Source organism: Lithobates pipiens, unplaced genomic scaffold, assembly GCF_037356315.1.
Source record: "Lithobates pipiens isolate NorthernLeopardFrog02 unplaced genomic scaffold, aLitPip1_a1.2 Scaffold_22, whole genome shotgun sequence".
In the NCBI taxonomy this organism is placed as follows: domain Eukaryota; kingdom Metazoa; phylum Chordata; class Amphibia; order Anura; family Ranidae; genus Lithobates; species Lithobates pipiens.
Window position 1 is genome coordinate 93,547,439 of NW_027507784.1, and position 12,491 is coordinate 93,559,929.

General features: G+C 41.8%; 1 protein-coding gene across 2 annotated transcripts in view; it reads right to left on the minus strand.

Annotated features, from left to right (window-relative positions):
- Window positions 1-12,491, minus strand: part of CERS6 (ceramide synthase 6) — a 318,039-nt gene that overhangs the window by 174,950 nt on the left and 130,598 nt on the right. For both annotated transcript variants that reach the window (XM_077447910.1, XM_077447909.1), the window contains exon 4: window positions 3,855-3,912. In XM_077447910.1, the coding sequence (XP_077304036.1) occupies window positions 3,855-3,912 (58 nt within the window). The remainder of the gene's footprint in view (window positions 1-3,854; window positions 3,913-12,491) is intronic.

Genomic DNA, 12,491 nt, shown 5'->3' on the forward strand with positions numbered 1-12,491 from the left:
GAGTAACCCCAAGAATGGGTCCTCATGTCCCAGCAGGCCTACCATTCTTTCTGGCAACAAACCTACAAGCTGTAAGTCATGGGTAGTCAAGTCCCTTCTATTTTCTGCCTAGGTCCCCACCCACACCATAATACATAGAGCACAATACTCCACCCACTACATCATCAGGAGAGTGGTCTTTCTAAAAGGGGTACTACCACCTGCCTACATACAGATACTACAGGAACATCAAACTTTGGCTTTGTGACCAAACTTTGGTTGCAGTTGCTAATAAAATTATATTGGAAAGTATTAGCGAACAAGAATACACTTTGCATGGTGAGCTTTGCTTAAACTCTTAACAAATACCATTATGCCTGCCATGGAAAAAATAAGTGCCACTCACAAACTCCAAAATCGTTCTACTCATGGGATTGCTGGGTGCCAAGGCCAGAAGGAGCTTGTCTCACCTCAAAGAAGATCTGGCCGAGCACCAGGCTAATCCGATAAATGTGAAGAAATGTAATGTACCTCAATGTCCCCTGCCCTTCCATGAATAAGCCCATCTATGGTGAAACCCAATGGAGGAGGAGATCCCCAGGCAGAAACAGTGTTGTATTGTGTATTCAATTTCTTTACTTTTGTTGTAAAAATGGATAGAGACACCAAGGTCACCAAAACGAGTGTTCTCATTGGGAGATTTGTCCTCTAATCCTGTTCTAGTGGCAACATAGAATTTTAGATTTTCTTTCACATTCACTCTGGTAACAGTAAACAGGACAAACATAAAGGGTGAATCTCCTTATTAGGGGCACAGAAACCAATAGAAACCTGACAGGTGTTCTAATCCCTCTCCACTCTATCCAAAACATTTTGCCTTTAGTTACTGTATAAGTATATGTAACCGCTTGCCGACCAGTGCACGACAATATACGTCGGCACAATGGCACAGTTGCGCAAATGGGTGCACCTGTACAACCTCTTTAAGAGGCAGTATTGTGGGCACGTGCGCGTCGCGGCGTACTCCGTGACTGTGCCCACGGGTCCTGCGGACTCAATGGCCGCTGGGGGCCCGCGATTGTGTCACGGAGTGGAAGAATTGGGAGATACCTTTGTAAACAAGGCATTTCCCTGTTCTGCCTAGTGACATGACCGGGATCTAATGCTCCCTGTCATCGGGAGCAGTGATAGCTGTCATGTCAGTGGTAGCCCACCCCCTGCCACAGTTAGAATCACTCCCTAGGGCATATTTAACCCCTTGATCGTCCCTAGTGTTTAACCCCTTCCCTGCCAGTGTCATTTACGCAGTTATCAGTGCATTTTTATAGCACTGATCGCTGTATAAATAACAATAGTCCCAAAATAGTGTGAAAAGTGTCCGATGTGTCTGCCATAATGTTGCAGCCATGATAAAAATCGCAGATCACCGCCATTACTATTAAAAAAATAATAAAAATGCCAATAATCTATCCCTTATTTTGTAGACGCTATAACTTTTGTGCAAACCATTCAATATTCAATATTGCTTATTGTGATTTTTTTTACCAAAAATATGTAGAAGAATACATATCGGCCTAAACTGAGAAAGAAATTCGTTTTTTTATATTTTTTTGGGGGATATTTATTATAGCAAAAAGTAAAAAATATTGCTTTTTTTTCAAAATTGTCGCTCTTTTTTTGTTTATAGCACAAAAAAATAAAAACCACAGAGGTGATCAAATACCACCAAAATAAAGCTATATTTGTGAGGTAAAAAAAGGATGTTAGTTTTGTTTGGGTGCAACAGCGCACGACCGCGCAATTGTCAGTTAAGCGACACAGTGCCGTATCACAAAAAGTGCTCTAGTCATGAAGGAGGTAAATTCTTCCGGGGCTGAAGTGGTTAACTTAAAGTTGATTGCCATGATCAATTGGAGTGCAGTGCCCGCCATAACACATCAATGCCTGAAAACATATTTACGCTACCACTCGCTTTTCTCTGTACTTTGGTGCAAACAATCTCAAAAGCAAAACTGAAAAACTGAAAAATATTCCACGCTTAATTTAAGCCCGAAAAAATGTCCCTCTTTCACCAATTAGACTGTATTATCACACGCTGTAGTAGCAGTAACACTTTATCTGACACATATGGGTAGATTTACTAAAACTGGACCATTCAGAATCTGGTGCAGCACTGCATGGTAGCCAATCAACTTTTTGTTCAATTAGGCTTCGACAAAAAAAACCTGGAAGCTGATTGGTTTCTATGCAGAGCTGCACCAGATTTTGCACTCTCCAGTTTTAGCAAATCTGCCCCATTACATTCAGTTGTTTGTTAGTGAATTAAAGCGGTAATGAAAGCAAAAACAATAATGTTATATTGCAGCTTACCAATTCTTAGATGTAATGGTTGTATTAGTTTTCTTTTAAAGGCTTTGTTTCCTTTATTTTCACCTGTTGATCTGGCCAGTAAGTCTGTTAGTTTTTGACCGACCAAGCTGTGCAGACAAAGTAGCAGTTAGAGGGTTGAGAAAAACCATTTAACACCAGCAAGGGTGCTTACACTGGCCAGCTTTTATGTAAAACCTTTATCCAAAAGGAAAAAAAAACTGCTAAAAAAAAAGTGTTAGATGAAGTTTGGTGTTAAAGTATAACTAAAGGCAAAACCTTTTTTTTTTTGTTTTGGATAGAGTGTAGATGGATTAGAACCCCTGTCAGTTATTATTGCTGTCTGTGCCCCCGTTAAGGAAATTCACCCTCTCTATTTGTCATGTTTACCATTATCATTAAAAGTGAAAGTAAAAGATAATTCCACATTTTGGGTAGTCCTTAGAAAAGTAATAGAAGGGAAATCTTCCAATTGGGGCACTAGGTCTGGTGACCTGGGGGGGCCCAAGGGTTCCTCTTAATTTGCAGGGATTTCCTCTTACTTCCTGTTTGGCTATGGCACAGGAAGTGAAAGGAAATCTCTGCAATGGGACACAGATGGTGAAAAGTGTTACAACCCTCCTCCAAAATGAAAACAAAAATAAAGTTTTTGCCTATAGTTCTACTTTAAGTTGTTAGTTAGGCCCATCTAAAAATCTGCTAATCTAACATTATCCCCCCCCCCCCCCCCGACTGACAATGCTGCTGTCCAAAGCTGTCTCCATTACTTCCCCAGTGGAGTGGAGACACCCTAAGACAAGAAGGGGGTTATTGGCCTGATGACCAGGTGAAAATAAAGGGAAGAATGCTGAAAAAGAAAATATATGCAGCCACCACATTTAAAGGAAAAGTACAGCCAAAGCACATTTGGCTGTACTGCTCCTGTGGATCACAAGAGTGCAGTTCATTCTGCTCTCCTGTGGCCCGTTTTCAGCTGACAGCGGGCTGAAGCCCACTGTCGGCTGATGTCACAGAGCCGGTCCAGGCTCCAGAAAGATCGTGACCATATGCCTGGACCGAAACCTTGGCTCAGCCACTCCCACCACCTCCACAGCCCAGTGCCAACTCTCTGCTCAGGGAGCTCTGAGAACCGAGCGACCAGCGGTGTTTGATCACTCAGTTCTCAGCCTTAGAGCCGGTGGGGGCCAGATACAGCATCGGATCGATACTGAATCCACCTAGGTATTATTCTACAATAAAAACAATTCCCATACTTCTCTTTTAAGGATTGTTATGCTGCAAAATAATCAATTTTAGTGTTTTGGTTTAATACCACTTTAAGGCATATATCTTAAAACTGAATAAAAAAAATCAGATACAAGTATTCAGATTTGATTGGAATGGCAGCTAATTATAAGTATTAGTGCAGCATTTCTAAGTAAGCCCAGAAATGTAAAATCAGAAATTCTTAGTTTATTACACCAAATAAACACCAACGCAGGATAAAAAAAAATAAAAAATGTGCCTACCTTTTTAAGATATCTGATCCCATATGTGAAGATATAAAGGTTGAATGTAAATTTCCACCTGTAAAAAAAAAAAAAAAATCACACACATTTATTAAGTTGAACAATAACGGAGTATACTAATATTAAAATAAATGGTCAGGTTTGTCTACAAAATGACAAGGTCAGCTAGTTATATCATACCAATGAATGACAAAGGCAACATAAAAGTATTTAGGACATTATCGATTTTGAAATGTTTTTTCCTGATCACTTTTGATGACTTTGTTTTATTACATTTTTTGTAACTTATTTGACTAGGCAGATTTTTCGGCATTTTTCTAAAGCATTGAGATTCAAGATCTTTAATTTTATAACAGATTAGCGGTTGAGCTGAGCTGAAGATTCAGGCGGCAGAATGATTGTCAACAATAAAGATTGTAAGACCAATTAGTAACCAGAATGCGATCTAACTTTTAGGTGAATCATAACTGTCAGTTTTGTGTTGGAGTTGTCTGGGGATGAGAACAACCAAGATAAAAGAGTTGTAATGAACAGCTTGATCAGATGTCTAATAGCAAAATAAAAAAAAATAAAAAAAGACTTCTTAACACAGATGATCCGAAATTAAAGCAAAACTAAATACATCAATGTAACACTTAAAAAAAACAGTTTCATTCCCAGCACACTGGCATTGCTAACTGTCACATTTGCTTGTGTTTTCAATCAAACTGTAAAGTCATCAAATGACTGGTGTCATATATGATTACATGTGCACAGGGCAGGACTAAGGCCCCTTTCACACTGGGGCGGTGCGGCCGTCGGCGGTAAAGCGCCACTATTTTTAGCGGCGATTTACCGTCCTTTTAGCGGCGGTCTGCGGCCGCTAGTGGGGTGGTTTTAACCCCCGCTAGCGGCCGAAAAAGAGTTAAAACCGCCCCCAAAGCGCCGCTGCAGTGGCACTTTGCATATGCTTTGCCAGCGGTATAGCTGCGCTGTCCCATTGATTTCAATGGGTAGAAGCTTTGAACACATCACTCCTTCACCGCTCAAAAAAATGCGGCTAGCAGGACTTTTTTTACCGTCCTGCTAGCGCACCGCTCCAGTGTGAAAGCCCGAGGGCTTTCACACCGGAGTGAAAGGGGCCGGTTTTTTCAGTCGGCTACTCTCAGCTCCGCTCAGCACTGCGAGAGGACCTGAGAGCCGCTGTAACAACATATTCGGCAACCCATCGCAGTTTGCTACGGAAGCGACATCTTGGTACACCCCACACTCGTCCACAGTTAGGATACACTAAGAAGGGGGAAGCGGACATCTTGTCACACCCACTGGAGTTTTGCATTGTACACGTATTTATAACAGCAAAGTCAGTTTATATAGTGAAATATAGGATTTAGAACTCCGTCTGACTACTTAGATCTTGAATTTTAAAAGCAGCGGTAGTCAGACGGAGTTCTAAGTCCTGTATGTCACTATATACTGACTTTAATGTTATAAATACATCTAAAATTCAAAACTCCAGTGGGTGTAACAACATGTCCGCTTTACCGCTTCTTAGTGTATCCTTGCTGTGGAAGAGTGTGGGGTGTACCAAGATGGCGGCGACGGAACGTCACTTCCGTAGCAAACTGCGGTGGGTCACCGAATATGTTGTTACAGCGGCTCTCGGGTCCTCTCGCAGTCCTGAGCGGAGCCGAGAGTAGCCGATTGTACTTGGCTCGGCTCACAGGCATGCCCAGTCCCTGTGTTATGTCCATCATAGGGCGGGACTGGGTGTGACTGTGAGCAGAGCCGAGCCAAGCCGAGTACACTCAGCTATGTATGTCGACGGGGCCCGCAGGGCCCCCTATTGGGCAGGGCCCATGGGCTTGAGCCCAGTCAAGCCCAATGGTAAGTCCGGCCCTGCATGTGCACCATAATGGCAGTTGCAGATAAAACAGAAGCTAAGATGGCAGCTTCCTTGGCTTGAAAGGATAGGAGGGTTTAGTTTCTCTTTAACTGTTTCCTAAGACATACCATGAATGATAACTTGTCATAGGTGCTGGTGAGCTAACATTTCACATGTCACATGTGCAGCATAATGGCAAATACACATCAAACAGAAGCTAAGATGAAAGCTTCCTTGGCTTAAATGAATAGGAGGGTTTAGTTTCTCTTTAACTGACAGAGGAAAAATAACTATGGCTATTCCTCCGCAAGACTATACACCCAGACTACATATCCCAGGGATCTTTGCTACCATTGGAGAGATTGCTAGGAAGAGCATAAAAGAGGTCAGAGACCTGCCCGGCAGTCTCTTCATCCTGGTCCCTGTGTGTGACGGACCTCTCTGTACAGGGAGAGCGAGGTCGCGGCCTACCACGCAGGGCACAACATTTCAGCTGGCTGAGAAGGGCCTAGCAATGCCTGTTGTCTTTCAGACATCCATCTAGCATCCCTCGGCTGTCTGTCAACCCGCGCTCCATGCTTCACATCAGGTGGTTGTTGCGAGCGGATCTGCTGCAAGGACACCTCTGCGGGAGTCGCTGTTCGGAAGGCATCTGATTGGCCTGGTCATTGGTGAGAGGGAAATTGCCCACCTTTGCAAACCTTTCTTTGGTGCTTCACTGGAACATTGTGTGCAGACAGCTTTACCTTGGGAATACTTTACTGCACTCCTATTTGAACACTGTACATAGACATCTTTAACTTGAACCATCCCAAGAAATACCATTACCTTGTTATTGCACCTTATTGGATATATGAAGAACTCCAGTAAAAGTTATCAGAAAATAAACGCACTGAGTTGTTTGACTTATTACTTCAGGTGGTGCAAAGATGTCTAAACCCAGAGTGTCAGGTGGATTGGATAGTTTACAGGGTCATGTTGATGTAGATGAGCTGGTAAAGCAGTCCCCAAGGGGGTCGTGCTAAATCTACATTTGGTAAACATATTTCTACACATGGTAAACTGTATGCACACAAAACACCCACTCCAAAAAAAGATAATGTGCACCAATTCCGATGGGTATAAAAGAAAGGGTGACCTTGCAGCACAGTACATAAATACAAGAAAAAAAATAGCTTTTTATCAGTAATCTATAAAAAAAAAATAGTAACACGATATATAAAAGTTACAAGGACAAAACTGCACATAAAAAACAAGACATACACAAACTTGCTGAAAAAAAGTCAATTGTCATTTATGAATTAGAGACTATTTCTTTTTTTTTTTTTTAGGCCCCTTTCACACATGCGGACCGTTCAGATCAGTCTGTCAGTTTTTTCAGCGGATCTGATTGGTCGCTCCATACAGCTCTATGGAGCGTCGGATGTAAGCGTCGACATGTCCGCTGACATCCGATCCGCCCCCCGATATGATCCACTCTGCAAAATCCAGACGGATGCAAACCCTATTTTCCACCTGTCTGGCGAATCGGATTGGATGAAAATGGACAGGCGGTCCGTAATCATCTGATCCCTCATAGGGAAGAGCCGACTCTCTGACAGGTCCGTCCCTGTACAGCGTCCTCCGCTGGCTAAATAAGTAAGCGGCTAAATACAATGGCTAAATACGAACAGCCCCGTGTGAAAGGGGCCTTCTTTTTATGATTTCAGGCCTCCCAGGTTGGAGTTTGCTTTTTCTACTGTGAACAGTGAACACTAGCATTTACCGCTGTTTAGAACATCCTCTGCTTGCAGACAACATTTGCAGTTAACATTTTATTTTGAATTTAGAGTCACTGATTCTAATGTATACAAACATCTCTCTCTATCATTTCACCTTCTTCTATATTTATTTTAAATCAGTCTGCTTAGGAGCACGTTTGTGTCCATCTAACATTCTACCAATTCACTCAGACCTGATGAAGGGGGATTGTTTGTCCCTCGAAACGTGTTGGTTGTCCTGCTCCCTGTTTATTGTAAGCAGGTAAACAATAAAAATTTTGATTCCTAAATATTTTTCATTTGGCTCTCTATTTGACCTGCTATACTTGAAATTAACAACATTGGTGAATGTCTTCTTCTGGGGAATCCCCAACTTTGTGGTGGGCTGCCAAATACAGGTTAATTGGGCTCAAGTAATGACTTGACTCTACATTTTGATAACTAGTGAAAATCTGTGTTCAGCGCCCTTCCAGCACTACCTCTTGGGCCTTTCTGACCTTCACATTTGACAAAATGCACACTTTATACACATTTTTTTTTTAAATATTTGCTGAGACCTCAGCTACAGGCATACCCCACTTTTAAGTACGCAATGGTTTTTTTTTTACTAAAGCTAGAAAGTGCAAAATCAGACTCCCTTCTGCATAGAAACCAATGAGCTTCAACCCCAGATTGTTCAATTAAAGTGGTTGTAAACCCTCCCCCACAACTATGTCCCATGTAAATCAGCATAAAAAACCCTAATGAACACTGCTTGTAGATATCTCCTTAGTTGCTTAGTATTGTTGTAATTCTTTTTGTTCTTTAGAAAATCATCAATGAGCATGCCCAGATCTCCCCTGATTTACGGCACACTCTCTATGTCTTATCTATCTGTTATCAGGACTTCCTAGGGCACACAGCACTGAACTCCCAGGAGGCTGCTAATCACTCAGAGCTTCCTTCTACACACCACGTGACCATGTGACATGACATGCAGTGTAAACCAGGGAATTGGACAGCAGTACTGCAGTCTTATCAGCTGAAGCTCATAAGACTCATACAGGCAAACACTAGGTAATCAGCACAAGTAAATACTATGAAATAAAACAAGTCAGCTATGAACAGGGAAATTGGGTTGCCATAGAAACGCTGGATTGAGAAGGAGGCTTGGTTAACAGAACAGGAAGTGCTCAATGTAAGGGCGGAAATAAACTCCACTGTGGACTCAGAAAACAATAGTTAAGATGGCGCTGCCTAACTCCTGGAAACAAGTTTTTTTAAAGTTTCTTTCAACAGTAAGTAATATGCAATTTGGGCTGGATTACAGTGGCTATACTTTGATAATTACTTATTATAATGGACTAAATGAAAAGAAGCATCAGAGTGGGAGAGTTTACTTCCTCTTTAAGCTTTGGTAATAAAACCTGGAAGCTCATTGGTTTCTATGTAGAAGTGAGCCTGATTTTGCACTTTCTACCTTTGGTAAATAAACCCCATTGTGTATGCGGGGTATGCCTGTACTTTGTTTATGTCTTGTCTTTTATGTAGTTTTGTCCCTCTAAATTTTAACTTTGCTTTATTTATTTTCTTGATTAAAACAATATTTTGCATCTATGTACTATTCTCTGAGATCGTCCCTACTTCTATGCCTTTAAAGTGCTATTTCCACATATGCTGGCAACAATCCTTACCACTTCCCAAGATCATATTAACTGCATTTTCATTAAAGCTGAACTAGGAATTAAAAAAACAAATAACATATCCCCCCCCCCCTCTCCTCGATTTTAGTTATATTTCTGTAGTGGTACCCCAAAGGAGCTGCCTGAATAATTGTGCCCAGGTCTCCCTCTGATTATCCTGCAGGCAATTACACAGTATTTTCACACAGTCAGGCACACACACTAATCTGCTTGTTATCTTCAATGACCAGTCCAGGGGATTTTTTTTATATTTTATTTGGAGAACTTGGATAGGAGAAGGAATATTAGTAGGATACTCCAAATTAACTATTTACAAGTGAGGACAACTTCTTAATAGAAGTGCGTAGCAGACTGTCAGCAGCACTATGGGGGTTATTTACGAAAGGCAAATCCACTTTGCACTACAAGTGCAAACTACAAGTGCAAAGTGCACTTGAAATTGCACTGAAAGTGCACTTGGAAGTGCAGTCGCTGTAGATTCGAGGGGGACATGCAAGGAAAATAAAAAACAGCATTTTGGCTTGCACATGATTGGATGATAAAATCAGCAGAGCTTCCCCTCATTTCAGATCTACCCCTTAGATTTTCCACGACTGCACTTCCAAGTGGACTTTCAGTGCAATTTCAAGTGCAGTTTGCACTTGTAGTGCAAAGTGGATTTGCCTTTCGTAAATAACCCCCTATGTGTCCTACAGTGACAACAATGCTCCTCCGCAGATATAGTACAGTGCTCATCCTCGGATAGGAAGTGTGTTACTGGCAGGCTCACCAGGTGAAAATAAAGGAGAGAAAGCCTGGAAAAAAAATAAAATTAATGACTGCTAAGCCACAATATTTCAAATTTTTGTTCTTGTACTTATATACACTTGAGAATTTTGAAAGCACATTATGCTTCTTTTTTCTATTTAGTAGAGCTGTGGTATTTACTGTCTATGTTCCAGTACAACATGTATCTATTCATCATCAATATACAAGTGTTCTTGATGTTGATTCACCCCTCCTACACTCACTTACATGGAAGTTCCATGACCCAAAGGACAAACAGCTTTTGTAAATTCCTTTAAAATAATAAAGTTGCATTTTTCTACAAACAAGTAAAGAGATGAAACAACGCCACACAATGCTTACACTCTATTGTTATATTTCTGTACATCATATTTGTTGAGAAAAGATTTGTAGTATGACACAAACATGGTCTGAGGAATTCAATAAACAGTTTTAGATGTAAATAAAGATGAACAGGAAACTCTGGACAGCCACACTCAAAAGAAAGCTTCTTTTGCCTTTTATTCAAAAATCGGGATCACACTGTACAAGCCACAGCAAAGCGATACAAACAGGATCTGGCACGTTTCACACTACGGAAAGTGCTTACTGTTAGCTACGAGTAAGCACTTTCCATAGTGTGAAATGCGTCAGCTCCTGTTTGTATCGTTTTGCTGTGGCTTGAACAGTGTGATCCCGATTTTTCAATAAAAGGCAAAATAAACTTTCTTTAGAGTGCGGCTGTCCAGAGTTTTCCATTCATCGTCATTTGCTATACGCATTAGCCAGCACCTGGGGCTCTTCAGTTCTAGAGGAGAAGTTTTTGTTTCGACTGACCTGCCTGAAGCAGTGGCACCCCCTTCTTTATCCTTTTAGATGTGATTTCACTTTAAGCCCTTGTACACACGGTCAGACATTCCAACAACAAAATCCGTCAGGTTTTGTCCGACGGATTTTGTCCGAAACTGGTGTTGCATACACACGGTCGGACAAAGTTCTCGGAAAATCCGATCATTCGTAACGTGATGGCGTTATTTAGTTACGACGGGACTACGCTCAGGCTAGTAACCAATAGCTTTGGTCTAGGATTTTGATCTGAGCATGCGTGGCACTTTGTTTGATCGGAATTCTCAACAAACGATCAGACAAATTCTGATCGGATCATGTTGTCGGAAAATTTTTATATCCAGCTCTCAAACTTTGTTGGTCGGACATTCCGATGGAAAAAGTTAGATGAAGCCCACACACAGTCGGATTATCCGACAACACGGTCCGATCGGACATTTTCCGTCAGAATGTCCGACTGCATGTACAAGGGCTAAGAGTGTCTCCCCAAGAATGACGTTTTGCCCAAATCTGATTTGTATCTTAGTGTAGACTTCTGGGAAAATCAATGAGCCAATCACCCAAGCAGCAAATTATATTTCTGGAGGGCGTTCTGTGTTACAGAATGCCTCCAGGTAGCCATATCTCATTACAGCCCTGCAGATTGAAAGGGACAGGTCATATTAATAACATTCAATTATAATATGTGTCGCAATTGTATGCACTATATTCATTTTTTTTATTTGCAATTTTTTTTTAACGCTTTAAATAGTTCTGACTACTGAAAGTTTAAGAATCTGTCGCCTACCACCAGTTAGCAAATTAGGAAAATTACGTTAATTAAAGCCAGCTCTGAGCTGGAGTACTAAGGTATGCCAATGCTTAGAATGGCGCATGGCTGTGCTGGGAAGTTGTCACGAATGTGACAGCTTCCTGCACAGTGCCGTATCCCCGATCCCCTTCAGCTGTTGGCCAAGGAGATTCCATGGCAAAAAGCTGAATGTAAACAAAGGGGTTGAGGTACTAGGAATTTCATTGCCCAGATATGGAAATGCCCACATTTGGGAATGACTTGAGTCACTGGATGGGCAGAGCCTGGTCCGCCTTGCTTTGGATTGACAGGGGTTGATTTACTAAAACTGGAGAGTGCAAAATCGGGTGCAGCTGTGCATGGTAGCCAACTGGTTTCCATTCAGAGCTGCACCAGATTTTGCACTGTCCAATTTTAATAAATCAACCCCACAGTGTACAGAAGAGGGCAGATACAAAAGCTGTATGGACACTTCAACTTCAGTTCCCAGCTCTGACAGGTACCCGCATGGGGCACAAGCACTGACCACTTCCCCCCTCCCAGTCTCCCAGTATAATTAAAGCGGTTGTTCACACAATTTTTAAAGTTCATCAAAGTCTTTTTAAATACAGCATAGAATGCAAAATGGAACTTTTTTTTTTCCGGGTGTACCTGTATATATGTGCCTTGGTTTTTCTTTGCTGCATACACTCTCTGCGGCTGTGGGCGGGTATTTTGTGGGAATTTGCGTCATTTCCTGCCTCGCTGCACTGTCTCCTGGGATCTCGTCTCATTGCTCCCAGGAGTCAGTGTGGAGGCCCGGCGGGAAATCTCGTGGGATTTGCTGTGTATACTATTGTTAGACATCACAACCGGGCGGGAACTCTCTAAGATGCTGCCCGTCGTAATGACAACCAGGATGTTTACGACGCTCCGCGCCGTTACAACTGA